The 27,914-nt window shown below is 42.7% G+C and overlaps 1 protein-coding gene across 3 annotated transcripts in view; it reads left to right on the top strand.

Annotated features, from left to right (window-relative positions):
• Nucleotides 1-27,914, top strand: part of GLT1D1 (glycosyltransferase 1 domain containing 1) — a 200,049-nt gene that overhangs the window by 44,899 nt on the left and 127,236 nt on the right. For all 3 annotated transcript variants that reach the window (XM_040347374.1, XM_040347369.1, XM_040347371.1), the window contains exons 5-6: nt 2,112-2,148; nt 2,501-2,557. In XM_040347374.1, the coding sequence (XP_040203308.1) occupies nt 2,112-2,148; nt 2,501-2,557 (94 nt within the window). The remainder of the gene's footprint in view (nt 1-2,111; nt 2,149-2,500; nt 2,558-27,914) is intronic.

The following is a 27,914-nucleotide window of genomic DNA, read 5'->3' on the forward strand; positions in this document are numbered from 1 at the left end:
TAGGTCCCCCCAGGACCTTGTGAAAGCACTTAGATGATAAATCTCAGGCTGACATTTTATCTAATGTGGGGTTGGTGAAGGATCATAAAATCTAGATAGGTTTGTTGGGACTTTTAAAGCGCACATACAACAAAATTAGAACATTTATTTGATAAAAGTTCATATTAGAATACATACAATATTTACAGATAGATCAGTGAAATATACCAACAATAAGTGCATATCTGAATTATCTCTACATGTTTCGCCTTTTACGACTTCTTCAGGAGATCTTTTTACAACAGGCACTATATATGAACTGATAACTACAATGGAAAAATACATGTTTTAAATCAATAACAAATGAGAAACAAAATATTTTATTTGTTTTGTTTCTCATTTGTTATTGATTTCTAACATGTATTTTTCTATTGTAGTGATCAGTTCGTATACAGTGTCTGTTGTAAAAGATCTTCTGAAGAAGCCGTAAAAGGAAAATTATGTAGAGATAATTCAGATATGCAATTATTGTTGGTATATTTTACTGCTATTTTATGTATTCTAATATGAACTTTTATCAAATTTTCTATTTTTGTAATTTTGTTGTATGTGCGCTTTAAAAGTCCCAACAAACCTATCTAGATTTTATGTATTCAGTAGGGACGTGGCGCCTTTAAATTACGCTTTTCAACAATTCAGCTCATAAACCCTTTCTTCTTCTTGGTGAAGGATCACTTTAACCCCTTTTTGGTTGGCCTACCATCCCTTTCAAAAGTTCTAAACGCCCGAGGGGCTGGGAGGATCGGTAGTCATCTGGCCACTGTGATTGGCTGTCACAGTGGTCACATGATCGGGAGCCGGTCACGCTGGCTGCCAATAGTTAGTCGGAACTGAGAGCTGTCTCTGTGCTGAGAGTGCGCAGTGAGTTCTGTCTCAGTACAGAAATATTGGCTGCCTAGCGATGCATATCTGTGGCGTGTAGGTCTTAAAGCCCACCCCTTTGCTGACACGTGTGTATGCATGTGCATCTTGTTAGTAAGGCCTCTTGCACACAGTGGGCCAGATTCACATAGAGATACGACGATGTATCTCCTGATACACCGTCGTATCTCAGAGTTGTGTCGGTCGTATCTATGCGACTGATTCATAGAATCAGTTACGCATAGATATGCCTAAGATCCGACAGGTGTAACTGTGTTACACCGTCGGATCTTAACTGCATTTTTAAAATGGCCGCTGGGGGCGTTCTCGCTGATTTACGCTGAGAATATGTAAATCAGCGAGATACGCCAATTTACAAACGTACGCGGGCCCCGACGCAGTCACTTTACGCCGTTTACGTAAGGGTTTTCCCGGCGTATAGTTACCCCTGCTTCTATGAGGCGCAGCCAATGTTAAGTATGGCCGTCGTTCCCGCGACGAAATTTGAATTTTTTACGTCGTTTGCGTAAGTCGATCGCGAATTACGGATGGACGTAATTTACGTCAAAACCAATGACATCCTTGCGACGTCATTTGGAGCAATGCACGCTGGGAAAATTTCCGGACGGCGCATGCGCTATTCGATCGGCGCAGGGACGCGACTGATTTAAATAGTACACTCCCCCTAGCCGCGGAATTTGAATTCCGCCGGGGGATTTACGATACGCCGCTGCAAGTTTTGAGGTAAGTGTTTTGTGAATTACCCACTTGCCTCAAAAACTTGCGGCGGCGGATCTTAAATCACATAGGTTACGCGGATCTAAAGATCCGCTAACCTATGTGAATCTGGCCCTACGTCTGAGCCCATGAAATGTAAATTCTGCTGTATTTTCCCCACTCAGGAATCCCAGGTGCTACGTACAGCTGCTCATGAACATGAGTGATTGTGCAGGGGTGTATGCTGATGCCTGTGTAAACATGAGTATAGCACTTTTCTTCAGAAGGTGCAATTCTATTAAAATAAAAAATCTACAAATTTCTGAAAAATTAAAAAAAAAAAAAAACTGTCGTCATCACATTTATCGTCTAGGTCCTGCATGACTGTCTTTCACTGCAGTGCTAGTGGGAGAGTACGCTCTCCAATATATGAATTATGATGTTTTTATTCTGTAATAAAAAAGGCTTCTTTCTTTTTTGTCATTATTTCATAGCCACAAGCAATCTATAAAATACACATCCAACCTCAAGGTAAGAATTTCCATTGTTATTAAATGCGACAGTGCCTATATAATGAAAAGATGCCTGTATTTACCCAGGATTGGAAATACAGTAACATTTGTATTAGCACATTTTGATGCTTTCATTTTTTATTTGCTAGTTATGAGCGGAGATATTAATAATGCACCTTCAACTTGCCATCTGCTTTACTACTAAACATGACTAATCAGAAAGGATTAAAGAGGAATGTAAAAACCTCTCAAAGTTATGAGTGTTAGAGGAAGGCGTTCTGTCTTTTTAAGTGCTTTTTCAATTTTGCTAATTCATCTGAAGTGTTCATATTATTTGTCAATTTTAGATTATTTTTTTTTTGTCTTTGCAGGAATAATGACGAAGCCAAACGTATTATTTAATTGCGAAGACTTTCTTCAAAATGCAGGTAAACCAAAAGTAAGTTTATCATTAACCTGTCAGCCAGTCAATGTAGTACAATTAATACAGGTTCTGTATAGCAGGCACCCTTCATAATTGCACTATACCTTATCAGGGTCACTATGTTGCCCCAAGATGCCCCAGGAGCCTAATGAAAAACATAGCGGAGTACTTTTCAGTTGTTATTTGCTTATGATTTTTAAGGGGCTCACTGGGGAAGCATTGAGGTACTGTTGGCCTAAATTTAGCTCTTGACCACAGAAATCTTCCAACCTTGGCTTCAAGTGCATGTCTGGGCAAAATACAAAGAAAGGTGTAATACATATTCATATTGCCATGTTTTATTGCATACAAAATAATAGTAAATAATACAAAGTAATATGTCAGTATTACTAATAAGTAATTGTAACATAAAACTACCTGTTTCTCCTGCCAGGAATACAGTGATCTCCTTATTTTTTGTTATACAGTACCTGACAATGCTACCTCTGCTGGCTAGAAATCCCAAGCAGTGTGGCTAATGCTGCCTGTGTTCCCTCCTGCTGGACTACAGAACCCAACCCCTTCACTTTTTCTGCCAGTAAAATAATATCGCTGCCTCTCGAAAGCCTGCCCTCACAGTGTGTGTAGGGAGATGTAATTCTGGTGGGCATGCCTACATCAATAGGAACTGACCTGGGCACCCTGCTAATCCCTCCTCCCAACAGCTGCACTTGCAAGAATCTTACAAACCCGTTAAGCATGCAATCACAGGAAATAATACAAGTTTTTCTTTTTCAGGAACATGAAAAGAAAACTTAAAGTAGAACTGTAGGCAAAACTTGTTTTTTTAATTTTTGATAGGGAGGATAATAATCCATGTAAGGATTATTTTATCCCTCTTTGTCCCAATGAGGAGATTTCCCTTCACTTCCTGTCCCATAGCCAAAACAGGAAGCGGGAGGTCACCAGAACTAATGTCCCTTCTATTATTTTTCTGGGGACAACCCAAAATTTGGGATTTTCTTTTTCTTTCACTTTCAACGATAATGGTAAACAGGACAAATAGAGAGGGTGAATCTCTTTAATGGGGGCACAGACAGCAATAAAAACTGACAGGTGTTCTAATCCACCTCCACTCTATCCAAAACCCCCAAAAAATGTTTTGCCTTTAGTTATACTTAAATTCTCGAATGTGCTCTAGAGAAGTGTGGGGGGTAAAGTTGGGTCATGTGAGGAATAGTGCTCCAAGAGCTGGATAAAAGCAAGAAAGGGGCCACATATCTTTGAATTCATTTCTTTCCCATTTTCTAGTAATAGAATAATATAAGTGTTGCATAATTCAAATGAAACCACTGCAGTGCTAGTCAAATGGCATTTTTTAAGTAATTTCAATGGCAAATTCAGTCATTAGCCCACCTGAAAATCAGAAACTATGGGTAGCTGTTGGAAAGCTGCAGAAATGCTAGGAAAAAGTGCCAGCGTTATGACTTGCAATAAAATACAGTGGGGCACTAGAGAGTGATTAATATACAGAACACGTGTTACTTTGACCTGTTTGTAGGTTTACTTTAAGTGAAATGTATTTAGTAATTGCAGTTATTGTGGAGATTCCCCTCTATTCCTCTTCTTGTGACGGCTCGATTTTCTGGATATTCCCTCACATTTATTTGAGACAGTGGTCACCAGGAAAAGTGAAAAGTGAATCTCGCTAGCCTGGGCACACCTTAATCCAAGGGACGGCATGAAGGTAAAAAACCTTTCTTTATCATACATTACGGGACACAGAGTTAGGCTAATATTCATTACTTACTGGGTTATACACCATCTCAAGTTGAATGGACACTGGTAGACCAAGTCTCAGACAGGAAATTATCCCCTATATAACCCCTCCCATATAGTAAGTACTTCTGTTTTTTACCAGTGTTTGCAAGGTGGATGGGCACATTTGCTGTGCTCTAGGTCCCAAAAACGGTTCTTAAATAAATCAAGGGATTGACCGATCGGATCCATTTGACACAGGCTTATATGCTTATATACTTGAGCCTTGCAAAGAAGACAGGTCTTCTGGGAAGGATGGTGTCCTTCTTAGAGGCAGTGCCCTATGCCCAGTTCCACTCCAGGCCTATACAACAAGACATTTTGTTGGCTTGAAACAGGAGAGGGCAAGCCCTGGATTATCCAATGTTCTTATCTCCACGGGCACGCTTAAGCCTAAGCTGGTGGTTTCAGAATCAGAACCTGTGAAAGGGAAGATCCTTCCTCCCGGTATCTTGGAGAGTACTGACCTCAGACACAAGTCTCTTGGGTCTCCCATCAACATCCTGGAAATATCGTTAGTACATCTGGTCCTATGGTGCTGGACAGTGGAGCTTTGGGACTGCCCTATCAGGGTTCTGTCCGACAATGCCATTGCAGTGGCCTATATAAACCACCAAGGCGGTAACAGACGTCATTCAGCTCTGAAGGAGGTAAACCACATATTAGCCTTGGCAGAGGGACATGTGCCCATTCTATCGGTGGTTTATACCCCCGGGGTAGAAAACTGGAGGGCAGATTATCTCAGCCGCCAGCAGATCTGCCCTGGGGAATGGTCCCTACACCCAAGGTTGTTCCAGGAAATTTGCCAGCGTTGATGATGGCCAGATATCGATCTATTGGCATCCAGGTTCAACAACAAGCTACAGCAGTTTGTGTCCTTAACAAGGGATCCTCTTGTAATCGGAGCGAATGCTCTTGTAGTTCCATAAAGCCACTACTCCCTGGTTTATGCTTCCCCCCTGATCCCTCTCCTTCCACATTTGTTGCACAGGATTTGGTGAGAGGGGGTTCTAGTCATCCTGGTGGCACCAGCCTGGCCCAGAAGGCCCTGGTTCCCAGAAATTGGACGCTTCCGCGCCGCCCGATCTACTGTCCCAAGGTCCTATATTCCACCTCAATTTACAGTCTCTAAATTTGACTGCATGGCTATTGAAGCTAGGGTGCTAAAGGATCGTGGCATCTCGTAACCAGTGGTGTCTACCTTAGTGAATTCTAGGAAAGCAGTCACTAGGAAGATCTATCTATCTATTAGGAGAATTCTCTCTTTTCTACAGTCGGCTATGGAAATCAGATTGGCTTTGAGTACAATCAGAGGTCAGATTTCAGCTCTGTCGGTATTCCTCCAAAGGCCTTTAGCCTTCCATTCACTGGTCTGAACCTTTATGCAGGGGGCAACTGTTTTGCTTCTCCCCATTAGGTCACCTATGTGTCTTTGGGACTTAAATTTGGTGCTGTCTGTGTTACAGAAACAACATTTTGAGCCTATTAGGGAAATTCCATTAGTCTCGCTGTCACGCAAGCTAGCCTTCCTGATGGCCATCACCTCGGCTAGAAGGGTGTCGGAATTGGCGGCCCTTTCATTTAAGGAACCATACCTAATTCTTCACCATGACAAAGTGGTGTTGTGTCCTATTCCATCCTTCTTACCAAAGGTAGTGTTGGCCTTTCATTTAAATCAGGACATTGTTTTTCCTTCTTTTTTCTCTCAGCCTTGTTTGAGAGACGACTGCATTCCTTGGACATCATCCGGGCAGTTATGTCGCGTACACACGATCATTTTTCGGCATGAACAAAAACGTTGTTTTTCGGCATTTAGAAAAAACAAAGTTTTTCCAACTTCATCATTAAAACGACGTTGCCCACACACCATTGTTTTTTAAAAATGCTCTAGCAAAGCGCGGTGACGTACAACACGTACAATGGCACTATAAAGGGGAAGTTCCATGCGGATGACGCCACCCTTGGTGCTGCTTTAGCTGATTTCGTAAGGCTCCTCCCTTCAGGATGAGAGCTTATTCTACCAGGGGTGTAGGAACCCCTGGTACCTGATCTTCAGTGCATACGTTCACAAAATGTTATCAAGTGGATGTTCGTGCATCATTATTTACAACCACTTGTTCAAAAAACTCCATCTTACTTGAAAGATACTGGTGACACCATACGTCTACTAGAAAAAACAACTGTAGAGGGGGACTATCTATTAGCCACGGCAGATGTGGCTTCCCTCTACACCTGCATTCCGCATCATCTGGGTATTGCTGCTGTTAAGCATTTTCTTGATCGTGAACCTACTCTTGTCTCATTTCAATGTGAGTACATCTTAGAGCTGTTGGAGTTCGCAACCAAACGAAATTATTTTTGGTTCAATCAGTGTTATTACCTCCAACAACGAGGAGTAGCCATGGGGGCCAAGTTCGCACCCAGTTTAGCGAACTTGTTCATGGCCAAGTGGGAGGAGGATGTCGTCTTTGCACAGGTCCATCCGTCTTTGGTCCTTTGGGCCAGATATATAGATGACATCCTCCTCCTATGGAATGGCAGCCCAGAATCGTTAGAGTCGTTTTTTAAGACTCTTAACCAGAACGATAGAGGCATCTCATTATCTTTTGAATATAGTTCTACCAAAATTAACTTTTTGGATCTGGAGATTGGACTTGTTGATCGCAAGTTCAGCTTCCAGACTTATTTCAAACCAACCGATAGGAATGGTTTCATTCCTATTGGTAGCTGCCATCATAGTTCATGGCTTCAGTCGGTTCCTCGTAGCCAGTTTTTAAGACTACGTAGGAACTGTACTGACTCAGAGTCCTATTTACGCCAGGCCACGATGCTTAAACAGAGGTTTGTCGATAAAGGCTATTCAGGTGATGCACTAGACCTTGAGTTACAGAGAGTTCTCTCATTGGACAGATCATCTCTTGTTGTGGCCAAACCCAAACGGGTACAGGACGATAGTTTTAAATATGCCATGATCACATCTTATTCCACTCAACATAGACAGGTGAAGAACATCATAGACAAACATTGGGACATCCTTAGGAACGATAGTGTCCTTAGACCTGTACTTCCGGAACGAGCCAAATTGGTCTTTAGGGGTGCACCTTCGTTACAAAATCGAATTGCGCCTAATATCATCAACCCTCCACCAAAGATTTCTTTCTTTCAGGATCTTACTGGTTTTGTTCCATGTAGGAAATGTAAAGTGTGCCTACACAATTCATTAAAGGGACGTAAAATTACACACTTTACATCCACTGTGACCAATAAGCAGTATGAGATTAAGCATTTTTGCACTTGCGAAACTAAATATATTGTTTATCTCATTACCTGTACATGCGGCAAGCAATATGTCGGCCGCACGATCCGTACTTTTTCAATACGTGTGGGCGAACATATTGCTTTCATTAAAGGTGGAGACACGAACCATACGGTTCCACGCCACTTTAGACAGTGTCATGACAGAAACCCTTCCGGTACACAATTCACAATCATAGATCGGTACATACCTCCGTGGAGGGGAGGGGCCAAAACAAGAGGTGTTTCCCAACTAGAAACATTTTGGATATATGAACTCCAATCTTATCATCCCTTCGGCTTAAACATTGAATGGGATATCAATTCATTTATTGATAAGTCATGAACTGTTAGTTTCTCATTTTTATTTCTATTTTGAAGAACTTTGTGTACAACCAACCATTATCATTTTTTTCATTTTTATATTTTTCTCTTTTTGTCATTCAAGACATTGCTCATTCACTTGACATTTTAAATAATTTTTTATATTGTTAAATGTATAGCTGACATGTTTGATTACATTATCTGTAAATGTATGTTCGTGTTTGTGCATCCAACTTACCATCTGGACGACTCACTCAGCATCGTTTTTCAGATATAATCTGATTTTTAAAAATCTTTGCAGTTCTTTCTTTGAGTTTTTCACTACTCATAGATTTTATATTCTGCAACATTCAAGACAGTCCATTTCTGTCACTGTCATTTTTAACATTAAAGGTCATGCTTTATAGACATGTTACTTATATGCATTTTTACACATATTATTTTTATTCCCGCTTTTGTAATCCCCATTTAGATTTTCCTTTCCAGGTCATTCTAAAATTGTTTATCTATTACAGCTCAGCTTCATGATACGTTCTGGAATCACACTTCTAACAATTATTTGGAGCCCCAGCTATTAATTAACTACCTGGCCACTGTGCTAGCCATTATATTTTTATTTTTATATTCACATGGATGCACCATGCAGATCAGTCTGGAATCTCTAGATATGGTATACATGGAATGCACAGCGGTCACTACAGAGTTAGGTGAATTGCATTGATTTGCATTTCGCTTCGTTCTCTTTTTTCTGATGATTTCAGTCTTTCTCGGCTCATTGTCAGGTGTTGTGGAACGCTGCTGTTCTGAGTACACAGTCAGAACGAGGCTTGGAGCGCACGTTCCGGCGCCATCTTGGTACAATCAGGATGTGCTCGTCCGGAGCGCCTCCTCGTTTCTGACATCTGATTCAGAGCATCAAGTCAGAACGAGGCTTGGAGCGCACGCACCGGCGCCATCTTGTTGATGCCATGAAGTGTTTGCCTGCAGCTCCTCCTCGCTCTCGACATCCTATCAGAACACTGCATCAAGACGAGGCTTGGAGCGCACGCCCTGTCGCCATCTTGCCACACTCAGGAAGCGCTTGTTCCAAGCGCTCCTTCATTTTATATGTCTTGGTATTTTTTACTTATGTCGTTTTTTAAACATTGAAAGTGCTTACTGCACGGACAAGCATGCCATTCTAAGCTTACACTCTGTCCAGATTCGCTTTTCACCCGGAAATGTTTCAATTCTGAGTGACTCCTCCCAGATGGTGAGTTGTATGTGTTTGGGGGCTCACTATAAATTTGTCTGTTGGCCACATGAGAGGGATACCCTTTTGACAATGTGTACTTACACGAAACGCGTCAGGAAAGACTCCAATGTTGCCATCATTTTATTGAAGTGCGCTATATTCTCATACGACATGTAAGTGCAACTTTTAATTAAACCTAAAACTGATTTTTTGACGGTATTACACTATGGCGTCCCCTCTTTTCTTTTTCTACGTTTCTATGTGAATTTTAAACACGGATGACCATCTCCTGCATTCCCTGAGTGAGAGACCTTCCAGTTCTCCCTAGGTTATCGCTTTAAGATCATTCGCTGACCCCTGCCTGAAGCAACTCCACACCGTGGTTTCCAGTTATACCAAACCTGATTGGCTCTGGAAATATACATTTCACAGAGTCCATACGTTCCGGTAAGCCTGCATTCACACTGGTGATGGGATATTTCTTCTTTTGGAGATTCACATTTATTCACTCATCTTTGGAAGATTTCATCTCTCTCTTCAATTTTGAACATTGCTTCATTTAATTTTTTATTTTGTTTATTTTTGGACATTTTTTATTGATAATTGTGTCCTCATATATATGTGCAGTTCACACTATTGCATACTAGCTACACATGGTTTGGATTTTCACTTTCACACCTGTTTTTGTATCAGAGCGCTACACTTTTGTGTCCACATTTTGTTTTTTGCTTCTTGTTTTTCAGTAGCTGTGTTTAGCAGCTTGATACATGTATACCTAGCAGCGCAGTAATTTATACCATATTATTTGCTTTTTTGAAAAATTTCTCATTATTGCAGCAGCTTACCAGTCTAACCAGGTGACTTTCTGGATATGGATGTCTTTGACTACAGAGCATCCCGGACTGTCAACATAGAAGGAGTCTTTTCCACTATTGGGAACGACTCTGAATTAGGAGGCCTTTTCTTAAGACTAAAAAATGTTATGACATCAGAGTTGCACATTTTATGGGATATAGTTTTTTTAGAACAATATATTGCTGAGAGTATGGTCCCACGCAGCCTACGATGGAATGTTAACCCCCAACAGGGTGAATTGGATCTTAATTCCTGGTTTAAATATTTTAATGAGGCCGGTACCAACTTTCTAGGCTTTTTAGTCTCAAAGAAAAGGTCCAGACTTTCAGCCTTTGACAAAGAGATCAAAGAGCTTAAAGATAAATTACAGACCCATAAAAATTCCCTTGAATATAGTTCCTTATCAACCAATTTGCAGAGTCACCTTGAAAAGGAGGACCGCGACCAAAGGATAAAAAAACATAAAAAATATTCAAGGGACGTAGGAGACTACAAGAATAGTTGTGTCTTTGGATGGCAAAAAGCTGTTGTGCCCACTCCAACAATGGACACCACCCCAGCAGCTGAAGTAGATTTACCATCGCTTCCTGTTCCATCTATGATCTCAGGGGGCTTAGCGGCCCAATTCGGTTCTAACCGCATACCACCAATGGGCCCCAACATCAGTTTAGGCTCACTACCTTTACCACCAAGCCATTCACAATCCAGTCTTCACACTCCTGACACTCATAACAGAGGTAGAGTCAACAGTAGAGGCAAAAGGGGTGGACGTGGCCATTCCCGGGGGAATTTTTCACAAAACGCACCCCGTTCTCATCATCGTTATGATAGTTATGCCTCACCTGACCCTTATAGGGAGCACCATGAACCATACTATCATTATCCTCCCCAACATTATGCACCTTCCATTCCAACCCGTAACAGATTCTCACCTTTGAGAAATCAAAGTGGTTACATTTCTGAACCCTATGGGAGAAATGACTATCAACATACACCACAGCCATATGCTCACTCTAATGCACATGGCAACCAGGGTTTTCACGAGGACCAGCTTTCAAAAAAGAAAAAAGGTCCAAATCCAAGAGAGGGTGCAGAGGGGGCCGTCGAATCCAGACGAGGAAAGAGAAGGAGGGTTTAAGAGGTCTTGGTGTATTTAATCTTAGCACTAAGACACTTACCAACGCCGAACAATCAGTACTTGATAAGGGTCTCAAGTTTGCTCCCCCCAAACAACTCAGCAAATTCGGGACCTTTATTGATATAAACAAATACATACGTAAAATCAATATTCAAAGGTATTTGATTTCCAATACACGCAATCATGAAGAACGGGCAGCAACGTCCGGCACGGTGCATTCTGGATTAGCTAATCCATCTCTTTTCAATCCCACCGTGGCAGTAGCACCAGCCGTTAAGATCTTCAAGGATTGTGTGTTAAGGGATTTATCTAAATTGTCTATTAAATCGCCCCATTTACCTTCAGTTTGCAGTTCAGGCCTTCGGTCCCTCTGCGACCGAAAGGATTTGGTTATACGCCCCGCCGACAAAGGCGGGGGTATTGTGATTTTAGACAAGTCAGACTATGAATCTGAGATGCACCGTATTTTAAGTGAACCCGGTACTTACAAGGAAATCCCTAATAATCCCACCCACACATACAAAACTCAGTTATTAAGTCTTGTCAATAAGGGTTACGAGTTAAAGATTTTGAATGACAAAGAAAGAACATTTTTAGTACCCAAAGTTCCACGTATACCGACAATATATTACCTGCCCAAAATTCACAAGCATCCCACCGCTCCTCCCGGTCGGCCGATTGTGAGCGGCATCGATTCGGTCACGTCCCGCATAGGCCGCTACATCGATCATTATTTACAACCACTTGTTCAAAAAACTCCATCTTACTTGAAAGATACTGGTGACACCATACGTCTACTAGAAAAAACAACTGTAGAGGGGGACTATCTATTAGCCACGGCAGATGTGGCTTCCCTCTACACCTGCATTCCGCATCATCTGGGTATTGCTGCTGTTAAGCATTTTCTTGATCGTGAACCTACTCTTGCCTCATTTCAATGTGAGTACATCTTAGAGCTGTTGGAGTTCGCAACCAAACGAAATTATTTTTGGTTCAATCAGTGTTATTACCTCCAACAACGAGGAGTAGCCATGGGGGCCAAGTTCGCACCCAGTTTAGCGAACTTGTTCATGGCCAAGTGGGAGGAGGATGTCGTCTTTGCACAGGTCCATCCGTCTTTGGTCCTTTGGGCCAGATATATAGATGACATCCTCCTCCTATGGAATGGCAGCCCAGAATCGTTAGAGTCGTTTTTTAAGACTCTTAACCAGAACGATAGAGGCATCTCATTATCTTTTGAATATAGTTCTACCAAAATTAACTTTTTGGATCTGGAGATTGGACTTGTTGATCGCAAGTTCAGCTTCCAGACTTATTTCAAACCAACCGATAGGAATGGTTTCATTCCTATTGGTAGCTGCCATCATAGTTCATGGCTTCAGTCGGTTCCTCGTAGCCAGTTTTTAAGACTACGTAGGAACTGTACTGACTCAGAGTCCTATTTACGCCAGGCCACGATGCTTAAACAGAGGTTTGTCGATAAAGGCTATTCAGGTGATGCACTAGACCTTGAGTTACAGAGAGTTCTCTCATTGGACAGATCATCTCTTGTTGTGGCCAAACCCAAACGGGTACAGGACGATAGTTTTAAATATGCCATGATCACATCTTATTCCACTCAACATAGACAGGTGAAGAACATCATAGACAAACATTGGGACATCCTTAGGAACGATAGTGTCCTTAGACCTGTACTTCCGGAACGAGCCAAATTGGTCTTTAGGGGTGCACCTTCGTTACAAAATCGAATTGCGCCTAATATCATCAACCCTCCACCAAAGATTTCTTTCTTTCAGGATCTTACTGGTTTTGTTCCATGTAGGAAATGTAAAGTGTGCCTACACAATTCATTAAAGGGACGTAAAATTACACACTTTACATCCACTGTGACCAATAAGCAGTATGAGATTAAGCATTTTTGCACTTGCGAAACTAAATATATTGTTTATCTCATTACCTGTACATGCGGCAAGCAATATGTCGGCCGCACGATCCGTACTTTTTCAATACGTGTGGGCGAACATATTGCTTTCATTAAAGGTGGAGACACGAACCATACGGTTCCACGCCACTTTAGACAGTGTCATGACAGAAACCCTTCCGGTACACAATTCACAATCATAGATCGGTACATACCTCCGTGGAGGGGAGGGGCCAAAACAAGAGGTGTTTCCCAACTAGAAACATTTTGGATATATGAACTCCAATCTTATCATCCCTTCGGCTTAAACGTTGAATGGGATATCAATTCATTTATTGATAAGTCATGAACTGTTAGTTTCTCATTTTTATTTCTATTTTGAAGAACTTTGTGTACAACCAACCATTATCATTTTTTTCATTTTTATATTTTTCTCTTTTTGTCATTCAAGACATTGCTCATTCACTTGACATTTTAAATAATTTTTTATATTGTTAAATGTATAGCTGACATGTTTGATTACATTATCTGTAAATGTATGTTCGTGTTTGTGCATCCAACTTACCATCTGGACGACTCACTCAGCATCGTTTTTCAGATATAATCTGATTTTTAAAAATCTTTGCAGTTCTTTCTTTGAGTTTTTCACTACTCATAGATTTTATATTCTGCAACATTCAAGACAGTCCATTTCTGTCACTGTCATTTTTAACATTAAAGGTCATGCTTTATAGACATGTTACTTATATGCATTTTTACACATATTATTTTTATTCCCGCTTTTGTAATCCCCATTTAGATTTTCCTTTCCAGGTCATTCTAAAATTGTTTATCTATTACAGCTCAGCTTCATGATACGTTCTGGAATCACACTTCTAACAATTATTTGGAGCCCCAGCTATTAATTAACTACCTGGCCACTGTGCTAGCCATTATATTTTTATTTTTATATTCACATGGATGCACCATGCAGATCAGTCTGGAATCTCTAGATATGGTATACATGGAATGCACAGCGGTCACTACAGAGTTAGGTGAATTGCATTGATTTGCATTTCGCTTCGTTCTCTTTTTTCTGATGATTTCAGTCTTTCTCGGCTCATTGTCAGGTGTTGTGGAACGCTGCTGTTCTGAGTACGCAGTCAGAACGAGGCTTGGAGCGCACGTTCCGGCGCCATCTTGGTACAATCAGGATGTGCTCGTCCGGAGCGCCTCCTCGTTTCTGACATCTGATTCAGAGCATCAAGTCAGAACGAGGCTTGGAGCGCACGCACCGGCGCCATCTTGTTGATGCCATGAAGTGTTTGCCTGCAGCTCCTCCTCGCTCTCGACATCCTATCAGAACACTGCATCAAGACGAGGCTTGGAGCGCACGCCCTGTCGCCATCTTGCCACACTCAGGAAGCGCTTGTTCCAAGCGCTCCTTCATTTTATATGTCTTGGTATTTTTTACTTATGTCGTTTTTTAAACATTGAAAGTGCTTACTGCACGGACAAGCATGCCATTCTAAGCTTACACTCTGTCCAGATTCGCTTTTCACCCGGAAATGTTTCAATTCTGAGTGACTCCTCCCAGATGGTGAGTTGTATGTGTTTGGGGGCTCACTATAAATTTGTCTGTTGGCCACATGAGAGGGATACCCTTTTGACAACGTGTACTTACACGAAACGCGTCAGGGAAGACTCCAATGTTGCCATCATTTTATTGAAGTGCGCTATATTCTCATACGACATGTAAGTGCAACTTTTAATTAAACCTAAAACTGATTTTTTGACGGTATTACACTATGGCGTCCCCTCTTTTCTTTTTCTACGTTTCTATGTGAATTTTAAACACGGATGACCATCTCCTGCATTCCCTGAGTGAGAGACCTTCCAGTTCTCCCTAGGTTATCGCTTTAAGATCATTCGCTGACCCCTGCCTGAAGCAACTCCACACCGTGGTTTCCAGTTATACCAAACCTGATTGGCTCTGGAAATATACATTTCACAGAGTCCATACGTTCCGGTAAGCCTGCATTCACACTGGTGATGGGATATTTCTTCTTTTGGAGATTCACATTTATTCACTCATCTTTGGAAGATTTCATCTCTCTCTTCAATTTTGAACATTGCTTCATTTAATTTTTTATTTTGTTTATTTTTGGACATTTTTTATTGATAATTGTGTCCTCATATATATGTGCAGTTCACACTATTGCATACTAGCTACACATGGTTTGGATTTTCACTTTCACACCTGTTTTTGTATCAGAGCGCTACACTTTTGTGTCCACATTTTGTTTTTTGCTTCTTGTTTTTCAGTAGCTGTGTTTAGCAGCTTGATACATGTATACCTAGCAGCGCAGTAATTTATACCATATTGGATGTTCGTGCAACCAAGGATTTGGCTTTCGGCCACAGTGTACTTTGGCTGCCGTATAAGATCTGACGGCTTTAGTTTGGCAGGTTGTCTCCCTCCCCTGAAGGCTATTGCTCTGGAATGTCCCAGTTGTAATGAATATTAGCCTAGCTCTGTGTCCTGTGATGTATGAGAAAGAAAATAGGATTTTTTCGTCAAACTTACCTGCTACAAAACTGAAGTACTTCCTGTATGGTAGAGGTTATATAGGGCAGAGTCAGTGGGAGCCTTGAGCGTGTCACTTGCCACTGTCACTTGCCACCAGATGTGGAATGTCACTTGCCACGTCACCTGCCACGCTGCCTGTCACCAGATGTGGAATGTCACTTGCCACGCCACCTGCCACGCCACCTGTAACCAGATGCGGAATGACACTTGCCACGCCTCCTGCCATGTTGCCTGTCACCAGATGCGGAATGTCACTTGCCATGCCACCTGCCACGCTGCTTTTCACCAGATGCAGAATGTCACTTGCCATGCCACCTGCCACGCTGCCTGTCACCAGATGGAGAATGTCACTTGCCACGCCACCTGCCACGTTGTCTGTCACCAGATGCGGAATATCACTTGCCACGCCACCTGCCTCATTGCCTGTCACAAGAAGCAGAATGTCACTTGCCACGCTGCTTGCCACCACTGCATTGGTGGCAGCACTGGCCCATTTAGCACAGATGCAGGCCTCTGTGCAGTGTTGGGTTCCGAATTAAGGCAGGAGAGCAGTGATGCGGGGCGGGCAGTGAGAGATGATGTCATCTCTCTGCTCCCCTGCCGCACCTCCGACACTGAGGCTGACAGGACATTGGCTGTTAGGGAAAGAGAGATGATGTAATCTCTGCTTGCCCACTCGCTTCTTCCGATCCACCCATCCGATCCATATCCAGCTCTCATATGCCGGCCGCCCGGCTCTCTTATGCTGACCACCTGGCTCTGTCATGCTGCCTGCCCGCCCGCTCAGGTGTCTCATGCCGGCCACCCGCACCTGCGGCCCGGCTGCAGAAAGGCCATGGCCCGGTAGTGGGCTGCGGCCTGGGGGTTGATGACCCCTGATATAGAGGATCACTTCCTGTCTAAGACTTTTTGTACCAGCGTCCATTCACCTAGAGATGGCATATAACCCAGTAGGTAATGAAAATCAGCCCAACTCTATGTCACGTGTACTCAAAGAAAAATATTTTACAGGTAAGTATGACGAAAATATCCTATTTTTGTGTGCTGCTCCCCCCAACAGCCCCCCACTCTCAATCCAGTGATGTGCACGAGAGCCTCGGCTTTCCAGGGGCTCCCTCTCCTCATTGGCTGAGACAGCAGCGGGAGCCATTGTCTCCCACTGCTGTACATCACTGTCAGTGAGCCAATGAGGAGAGAGCGGGAAGCAGTGTGGAGCCACGGCTGTATGTGTCTTGTGGACAAATAGAACAGGGCTTGGGAAAGAGCATGCACCAGTGCTATTAGTGGGCACTTGTCAAGGGGAAGGAGACAGGTTCATCGGCGGTGGACCCAAGAAGAAAAGGATAGGGGCTGCTCTGTTCAAAACCATTGCACATAGCAGGTAAGTATAACAAATTTGTAATTATTTTTATGAAAAAGCTAAATCTTTAATATCACTTTATTCATAATTCTACTTTGGTCATCCAGTGTAGTGCATACTTTTTTTTTTACGTTTTATGGTAAATCTGTATGTCCATTGTGACACCTCAGTCAACGCGTATGTACTGCAAATACTATACGTTTTTTTTTTTTTTTTAACATAAAATGTATTATGTGTACATAGCCGATTATATTTAGCTACATACAAGCACTGCCACACTTGCCCCAGTTTTTTCTTGTATTATGTAGTTGCCACATTTGATTGTCAGTGAAGCTGGGAGAGGGTGTCCTTTTCTTCTTTATTTCCTTTTTCTGCTCAGAAGTCTTGTAAGAGAACTGCGAACATAGAAAACCATGCTGCAGCTTCTTGCTGCCCTGGGCTAAGGTTGCTGCTATCCTATGTCGTATGGCCAATATGTTTTGTAACCTTTTCCCTGGTCGGTGCCGTCTTAATGTTTTAGAATCCACTGAAGTGATTAGCAGCATTTTGTTCTCCACATTTCAATTACTTTGCAATCATAAGTATGAAATGGAAATTATACACTTGAAATACAATTATTTCTTTTTGTGTGTGCAGGGTCTGTATTTTGTGTTGGTAATGTGTTTGCATTTAGGCGTGCTTTATCAAGTGCCTTGGTTCGCCCAGGCATTTGCTACTCACATGAAAGAGTGGGTGTAGCAACAGCAGCAGAATAATAGCACGTCTGAAATTCCTGGAAACCCTACTGTTCTGCTGGTTGAAAAATTTGTCATGCAAAATAAAGGTGAAGTTTATTGCTAATTCCCAGTCGGTGCTGTGGATTTTAATTTTGTCTACAGAAGGGCTATGCTGCTTTTTGGACAGTGAAAGAACTGAACTGCTAACTATCAGGAATGAAGTTGTTAAAGGATGACTGCATAAATATTCTCGTAATCTGCCTGACTAGCATTCCTGCTGTGTCTAACAAATGAACTGCTGCCACAGAGCAGGTTCATCACATTTTTAAGTACATGTCATTATTCAGTACGTGCGTCCCAGTTTTAAACAGAGCAGTGCCAGGTTATAACATCCATCATAAATCACTGCACATGACACTACCGATTTATTCTTGGATTGAAATAATCTTTCCCTTAGAGGACATGATTCTGCCAGGCTGACTTGGTTTTAACTGTTTATGAACTTGGGTGTATTCAGCGATGTTTAGCGGGACTGCAACATTGCCGCGGACAGATCAGACACCTAACTGAGTTTTGACCAGGGGTCTCAAACTGGTGGCCCTCCAGCTGTTGCAGAACTACAGGTCCCATGAAGGATTGCAAGGCTGACAGTTACAAGCATGACTCTCACAAGCAGAGACATGATGAGACTTGTAGTTTCACAACAGCTGGAGGGCCACCAGTTTGAGACCCCTGCTTTTGACACTTTTTTGGGAACCAGTGACATTACAGTGATCAGTGCTAAAAATATGCACTGACGCTGTATAAATGACACTGGCAGTGGAATGGGTTAACATCAGGGCAGATCAAAGGGTTAAGTGTGTTTCCTGTTTGTGCTTTCTTACTGTAGGGGGGATGGACTCACTGCATGGACACAGTGATCCATGTTCCTGATTAACAGCAACACAAGATCAGTGTCCATGCCTAACAGATCAGCGACCTGCCTTGTTCTCACCAGAAGACTGCCATTCTATCTCTGTGGGGAGCAATCGTGGGTGGCGATGTCTACTGTGCCCGCTGATGGGCGCCCCCCCCCTGGTGGATTTTGTGCAATAGAGCCACCTTGCCGCAGTAACTAGGCGGTCGGCAACTGGTTAATATGAGAGATTTCTCTAGAATCTGTTATCAGCTGTTACCACCATTACCTGCAACAGTTTTATGATGTGTATAGAACAGCACATACTGTATATAAAACTTGTAGTTGCCTTTTCCTTGGAATCAGTGCAGTTAAATTGGAACTTTACTCTGAAAGTTTAGTCCTGATAGATCACTTAAGGCTGGTCCCTTTGCATGTATAGCTATGTAAAACACTAAAATATGTTCTTTTACTGTTTAGAATCCTGTAATGCCTTGTCTCATTCTGTTCTGCATATGCTCAGTTGCTCTCTATTCTTGGCACTGTGCCTAAAACTAGAGTCACTAGAGGACGATCAGCTGACAACTTTAAGATTTACTTTTGCTGAAGGAGGAAGAAAGCAACAGAAATAACACAAACTGAGCAGAGGGAACACATATTAGGGAGAGAGATAAGAAAAGTGAGAAGGTGACAGGACAAACTCTGCTGTCAGGGAGACACAAAAAGTTTAAAGTGGTTGTTAACCTACAGGGTTAAATTTACATTATCCTCTCGGTTGATTTATGTAATGTCCCCCTGTGACTGTACTTTATAAAATAATGCAGCTATATACCTGTTTACAGACCGCAGATCGGCGCTCATGTGACCCACTGCCTCTCTCCTCTCCCGCATGACAGCTGCAGCAGGCGGGGCCGAGGATTGCCCCCTGACGTCAGTCAGGAGGGGAGGAGGAGAGAGGTGGCCCCGCCCACTGCAGCTGTCATGCGAGAGAGGAGAGAGTCGGCGGGTCACGTGAGCACCGATCTGCGTTCTGTAAACAGGTATATAGCTGCATTTTTTTTAATAAAGCACAGTCACAGGGGGGACATTACATGAATCAACCAAGAGGATAATGTAAATTTAACTCGAATTTTAGCAGTGGGAGGGGGCGGGCATGGACACGGAGCTGGCAGGCAGGAAGGGGAGGGGAGGGGAAGGAGGAGAGCAAAGAGGAGACAGTGGATGACGGAGGCATTTAAACTGACCACGGTATCAGGACTCAGCAGCCATGATACATCGTGGTCAGTTTACAAAGGGGTGAACAGGAACTGGCAGGATCAGCCAGGTATTTCATGTTATAGAAGGGGCCAAATTACACAGCACAAGCACTGTGCTCTATAACATGCTTTAAAGAGGAAGTAAACCCTGATGGGTGTTACTTCCTCTTTGTTTCCCTGTAAAGGTAAAGCATAATGGACTACTATGCATTACCTGCAGGAGAAGCCCACAATGTCACAGTGCCCTTTCCAACTCCGGCGCATGCGCAGGAGAAATCGCCATACGGCGATTTGCAAATATCTCCTAGACCGTGCAGGTCTGGGAGATATTTCAAGCACCTACAGGTGAGCCTTAATCTAGGCCTACCTGTAGGCTAAAGTGGTTGTAAAGGGTTTACAATCACTTTTAAGGGAACAGGATCTTTATTTTGACATCTGAATATGAGGTCAAAAAGCATCCACAGTAATGGGATCACTGCACTCCTCTCCCCGTGTTAGGCTGGGTTCACACTATATTCGCATGCGGCTCACAGCTGGGGTCCAGTGCGTCCTTTTCACCATTTCAGGTCTGATTTCAGCCTTAAATTTTGGGCTGAATTCGGACCTGAAACGGACCAAAAGATGCACAGGGTTCCTGTGCAATTCACACCGGAGCCGCAGCGGAGATATGTGGAGAATCCACATCCAATTCACAATAGTGTGAAGCCAGCCTTAGACAATATTGGTGTAGTTAGCTCAATCTCACACTAATCCAGGGTGTCAGTTAAAATGATATACACCCTTGGCCTGCTTAACAGAAATGGCTTCCGCTAGGCATTTTATGTAACTGCCCACCAGTCATTACATTTTTAACCATTCAGCCATGTCCCTACAGTAGTTGCAAGACGGGAAGGCTGCCCACTTCAACTGACTTCACTCTTTGTGGTCCATGTTATCACATTTACAAAATACAAGATATATAAATAATAAATCCCATTACACACAAAATGTTAAAGGTTACATATTCTGCAGTACAGCACTAAAATGCTAAAATATGTACCGTATTGCTTAAAGAATCTGTTATGCTAAAACATTTTTTTTATATACTTTTTAGATAGAACCTCTGTCTGTTTTTTTTGGCACACAAATGCCCGAAGTCTGGTTAATTAAAGGAAAAAAATATTTTTGTTTAAAATAACAAACATGTCATACTTACCTCCACTGTGCAGTTTGTTTTGCACAGAGTGGCCTCGATCCACGTCTTCTGGGGTCCCTCTGCGGCTGTCTCTGGTCCTCCCCGCAATTACTTACCACAGTCATTGGAGAGAGCTTGCATTGTGTGTAGTCCTTGCAGGCGCGCTCCCGTGATACAACGAGCGGCCATAGCCGCTCACTGTATCACTCGGCCCCGCCCCTTGGCGCGCCCGTCACTGGATGTGATTGACAGCAGTGCCAGCCAATGGCTGCGCTGCTTTCAATCCATCCGCTCTAGCCAATCAGCGGCCCGGCTGAGCAGCGATGAGGATCTCGGGACCGAGCGCGGGACTTTCAAGGGGTCAGGTAAGTATAACGGGGGGCCGGTATACTCTGACGTTTTTTCACCTTAATGCATAGAATGCATTAAGGTGAAAAAACGTTTTCCTTTACAACTCCTTTAATTGAAAGAACTAAAGCTTCTGCTACATGTGGAGGTTTTTGACTTTGTGGAAATATCACAGGGGAATGTGATAGCCATATACAAATCTTTAAAATGGTAGTAAACTCCTCTTCTTTTTTTTGCAAAGTAAAGCCATAATGTGCTAGTATGCATTGCATACTAGCAAATTATGTGAAACTAACCTTAGAACGAAGCCCTCCAGCGGCGCTCTGTCACCGCTGAAAGCGCTTGCCTCTTTATCCGGTCTTCCTTCCGGGTTTGCATACTCCGGTTGTGTAAGTGGTCACAGCCGTGGTGACGTCACTCCCGCACATGCGTGGGGGAGCTGCTGTTCATGGCACAGGACTTTGAAGGAACGGCACGTTATGCCATTCTTCCAGGGGGCATAAGCCAGTGTCATCACCGGCTGCATCGAAAGCAAATATCTCCCAAATGATGCAGATATTACTATAGGCTTACCTATAGGTAGAAGTCGTGCATGGGAGTTTACTCCCACTTTAAATGAACATTGTAAACATCACAATAAGGGAGTTTCAGACTACGGTGGTGTATGTTGACTTAGCTCCCTAGCATCACAAGCAGCCTAGAGACATTAGATGGAGACTGGTCATGCATATACTCCAAGCAACCAGCTAAATATTCAACGGGATCACTTATATGTGAGATCTATAATAATTTGTAATTCTCTTAAAGGAGAAGTTCGCCCAAGTTTGTTTGGTTGTACTTCTCCTGAGGATCACAGGAATGCAGTTCGTTCTACACTCATGTGACCCGTTTTCAGCAGACAGAGGGATAAAGTCTGCTGTCAGCTGATGTCACAGAGCCGGTCCAGGCTGAGGAAAGATCATGACCATATGGTCGGGATCCGCCCACATGCCTGGACCGGCACGCAGAGCAGTTTCTAGGTGTCAAAAAAGCAGTTTGAATCAGTGTTTATGACCAACGCTGTTTAGACTGCGATTATACAAAGATAAAAAGTAGCATATTGTTACATTTATATCTTTTTGATCATTCATCTGCAGATCAAAAATGAACAGATAATGCAAGTTAAAGCAACCTGACAAGTTTTATTTATTTTTTATTTTTAAATAAAATGTTCATTGTTTAACCCCTTATTAACACTTTATTTACTTGAATCAGCCCTAATTAACTCCTTAGTCTTCTCACTTCAGCCATTTTTTTCCTTCAGATTTTTTTGTTTGTTTGTATTTTATTACCTATTAATATTTAATATTCTTTTTGTTTTGTTTGATAATGTTTTTACACATTTAACATATATTTACACATTTACCAATTAAAAAATTGCAAAGCTGAAAAACTCATAATTTCAGTCATTTTAAACAGGACATATTTCAGAATGCACACATTGTATGTGCAGTAACCTCATTTATTTTTAAACTAATATTGCTCAAAAAAATAAAGTGTTTTGTTTAGTTTTGTTGCGTTTTTTCTTTTATCTTAGAATTGTGAAAAAAAAAAATCATAATAAGAAAGCCTTATTTGACCTTAGAGAACAGTGTACAGTGGGTATAGAAAATAATCACCCCCTTTTAAAACAATCACAATTTGTTGCTGCAGCAGTCTGAAGTGAAGACAGACACCGTTTTTTTTTATCCAGCTGTATTTACTCAGTGTAACTTATAATATCCAAATGAAAGATATAACACCAACATGTCAGAAAAAAATAAATTCAAACAGAATCCCTGAGATTAAAAAAGGTTTACCCCCTTTTGTCAGTATTTTGTTGGACCACATTTTGCTTTAATTACAGCCTTCAGTCTGTTGGGATATGTCTCTATTAACTTTGCACATCTAGACTTTGCAATATTTGCCCGCTCTTCTTTGCAGAACTGCTCAATTTCATGGTGATACTTTGTGGACTGGAGACTTCAAGTCATTCCACAGATTTTCAAGGGGTTTAAGTCTGGGCTCTGACTAGGCCATTTACTGATCATTTTTGCTCTGTGCTTTGGGTCATCGTCATGTTGGAAGGTAAACCTTCTTCCCATTGACAACTTTCTGACAGAGGGCAGCAGATTTTCCTCAAAAAATGTATGGTATTTTGCCCCATCCATTTTTATTCTATTCCAATCCCTGCTACAGAAAAACATCTCCATAACAGAATATTACCACCTCCATGTTTTACTGTAGGAATGGTGTTATTTGGATGGTGAGCTGTATTGGAATTCCACCAGACATATTTGGTGTTGAGGCCAAATACTGTATTTATCGGCGTATATTGCGCACTATTTTCCCCTTAAAATAAGGGGAAAATCGTGGGTGCGCGATATATGCTGATAGCTGCTTCCCGCGCTCAGTTTGAAATCCTGCGCCGACATATACCGAGTGCAGTACACTCGGGTACATTCGGCTAGTCTCGGCTTCGCTCGTGCTCACGCATAAACGTCACAGAGCGCGAGCGCGAGCGACGCCGAGCCTTGCCGAATGTACCTGAGTGTACTGCACTCGGTATATGTCGGCGGAGGCGTTCGAACTGAGCGCGGTAAGCGGGGACTCGACTTGAGGCGCGCGCTGGAGAAGCCGGAAGGACACCATCGAGGCCGGAGACGGACGCCGGACCGGACGATGGACGCTGGGAAGACACCAAAACCGTAAGTAATAAAATCATATAACTTTTTCTTTACAGGAATTCGGGGCAACTTTAGGGGTGCGTGGTATACGCGGGAGCGCGTTATACCGCGATAAATACGGTAATTCAGTTTTAGTCTTATCTGACCACCTTAAATGCACTTTAAAGATTCGGAGACCACATGGAAAAGGGTGTTTGTTTGGATGGTGAGCTGTATTAAATTTTCACTAGACATACTGTATTTGGTGTTGAGGCCAAATAATTCAATTTTAGCGATATCTGACCACCTTAAAATGCACTTTGAAGATTCTGAGGCCACATGGAAAAAGGTGTTATGGTCAGATGAGACTAAAATTTAATTATTTGACCTCAATTTTAAATCCTGTATGTGTAGTGGAAATCCAATGCAGCTCATCATCCAAATAACACCATACCTACAGTAAAGCATGGAGGTGGTAATATCATGTTATGGGGTTGTTTCTCTGTAGTAGGGACTGGAGCACTTGTCAGGACAGAAGGAAAGTGGATAGGACAAATTGCCATCAAATTCTTGAGGAAAATCTGCTGCCCACTGTTAGAAAGTTGTCAATGGGAAGAAGGTTTACCTTCCAACATGACAATGACCCAAAGCAAACAGCAAACATGATCACACAGTGGTTGAAGAAGAAAAAGGTGAATGTCCCTGCATGGCCTAGACTGCCAAGACTTAAATTGGGGGTTCACCCAAAAAAAATAATTCTAACATTACATTGAGCCGAGTTGTGAGAATGACATTAGACAGTTTTTTTTTATTTCCTTGCCGTACATACCGTTTTATCTATATTTTCACCGCGGCTTCTGGGTATGTAATCTGCGGGACTGGGCATTCCTATTCACATGTTAATTGATTGACATGCTTCCGACCGGCGCATACAGCGCGTCACGAGTTGCCTTTTTCCAACTCGGTGATTCTGTTTTTGAACTTTTTTTTTATGTTTCTAACATTGTTTCTGATTGAGTTTATAAGTCACTTTAAGGAAGGGGGGGGGGGGTGATCCTTTTTCCAACTCTGTGATTCTGCTTTTAATTTTTTACTGACATGTTGGTGTTATATCTCACTTGCATATTATAAGTTAAGTAAATACAGCTGGACAAAACAATAATGGAGCAGATTCAGATAGAGATACGACGGCGTATCTCCTGATACGCCGTCGTATCTCTGAGTTCCGTCGGTCGGATCTATGCGCCTGATTCATAGAATCAGTTACGCATAGATCTCCCTAAGATCCGCCAGGTGTAAGTGACTTACACCGTCGGATCTTAGGCTGCAATCTCACGCTGGCCGCTAGGTGGCGCTTTCGTTTGTATACCCGAGGAATATGCAAATGAGGAGTTACGCCGATTCAGAAACGAACAACCTCCCGGCGCTTTCTTTTTACGTCGTTTGCGTTCGGCTTTTTCCGGCGTATACTTACCCCTGCTATATGAGGGGTAGCTAATGTTAAGTATGGCCGTCGTGCCCGCGCAGAGTTTTGAATTTTTTACATCGTTTGCGTAAGTCGTTCGCAAATACGGATGGACGTAATTTACGTTCATGTCGAAACCAATGACGCCCTAGCAACGTAATTTGGAGCAATGCACGCTGGGAAATTTAGCGGACGGCGCATGCGCAGTTCGTTCGGCACGGGGACGCGCCTGATTTAAATTTTACATGTCCCCTAGCCGCGGAATTTGAATTCCGCCGGGGGATTTACGATACGCCGCCGCAACTTTACAGGCAAGTGCTTTCTGAATTAAAGCGGAGCTCCACCCTCAAATTAAACTCTGCATCATCACTTTAAAAAAAAATTCATTAGTGGAGTAAAAAAAAATAAAACATTTTAACATACCTTAAAACGGTTGTTGCTAGGCAGACTTCCTAATCTGCCTACTTCCTGATCCGCGGTCGTTTTCCTCTGCCTACACCGCACAGACTCCTGGGATTGTTGAGTCACCTCCCCTCCTAATCACGCAGTAACACCCCCCTCCCCTCTGAGACTCAATAATTGTTTTAATAAATGACACTCGCGGCTCCCGTGGTTGGACTCCACCCCCCCCCCCCGCTTCTCAAGATTTTTTTATCAAAAAATGACACTTGCGGCTCCCGCGGTTGGCCCCCCCCCGCTTCGCAAGATTTTTTTATCCAAAAATGACACTCGCGGCTCCCGCGGATCCACCCCCCCCTGCTCAAGATTTTTTATAAAACAATGACACTGGCGGCTCCCACGGACTGCCCCCCCCCCCCCTTCTCAAGAATTTTTTTTAAATAAATGACACTCGCGGCTCCCGCGGACTGCCCCCCCACCCCCGCTTCTCAAGAATTTTTTTTAATAAATGTCACTCGCGGCTCCCGCGGTTCCCCCCCCCCCCTCAAGATTTTTTTTCAATAAATTACACTCGCGGCTCCCGCGGTTCAAAGTCCCCCCCCCCCCTTCTCAAACATTTTTTAAATAAATGCTTGTGCAGCACTGAGCATGTGCAAGGTCTGCAAAGCTAAAATCCAGGAAGTAATACAGTCTGGCTTCATATGCCCACACTTAAGATGGCCACGGCCTAATGCTAGTTTATAAAGTGTCTAAATGCTGTAACAACCTAACAAAACGGACCTTAGTTTACAGACTAACTGTAGTAGAATACATTAAGCTTGTGTATTACAGGGGTATTTATATTTAAAAACTTTTTATTTTTAAAATTGTGGCCGGAACTCCGCTTTAAGCACTTGCCTCAAAAACTTGCGGCGGCGTAACGTAAATCAGATAGGTTACGCGGATCTAAAGATCCGCTGACCTATCTAAATCTGGCCCTATGTGTCTGTCTTCATTTCAGGCTGCAAAGCAACAAAACGTGATTATTTTAAAGAGAGAGGGGTGGGTAATTATTTTCTATACCCACTGTACAGGGAGTGCAGAATTATTAGGCAAATTAGTATTTTGACCACATCATCCTCTTTATGCATGTTGTCTTACTCCAAGCTGTATAGGCTCGAAAGCCTACTACCAATTAAGCATATTAGGTGATGTGCATCTCTGTAATGAGAAGGGGTGTGGTCTAATGACATCAACACCCTATATCAGGTGTGCATAATTATTAGGCAACTTCCTTTCCTTTGGCAAAATGGGTCAAAAGAAGGACTTGACAGGCTCAGAAAAGTCAAAAATAGTGAGATATCTTGCAGAGGGATGCAGCACTCTTAAAATTGCAAAGCTTCTGAAGCGTGATCATCGAACAATCAAGCGTTTCATTCAAAATAGTCAACAGGGTCGCAAGAAGCGTGTGGAAAAACCAAGGCGCAAAATAACTGCCCATGAACTGAGAAAAGTCAAGCGTGCAGCTGCCAAGATGCCACTTGCCACCAGTTTGGCCATATTTCAGAGCTGCAACATCACTGGAGTGCCCAAAAGCACAAGGTGTGCAATACTCAGAGACATGGCCAAGGTAAGAAAGGCTGAAAGACGACGACCACTGAACAAGACACACAAGCTGAAACGTCAAGACTGGGCCAAGAAATATCTCAAGACTGATTTTTCTAAGGTTTTATGGACTGATGAAATGAGAGTGAGTCTTGATGGGCCAGATGGATGGGCCCGTGGCTGGATTGGTAAAGGGCAGAGAGCTCCAGTCCGACTCAGACGCCAGCAAGGTGGAGGTGGAGTACTGGTTTGGGCTGGTATCATCAAAGATGAGCTTGTGGGGCCTTTTCGGGTTGAGGATGGAGTCAAGCTCAACTCCCAGTCCTACTGCCAGTTTCTGGAAGACAC

Source organism: Rana temporaria, chromosome 1 (genome assembly GCF_905171775.1).
Source record: "Rana temporaria chromosome 1, aRanTem1.1, whole genome shotgun sequence".
Classification (NCBI taxonomy): Eukaryota; Metazoa; Chordata; class Amphibia; order Anura; family Ranidae; genus Rana; species Rana temporaria.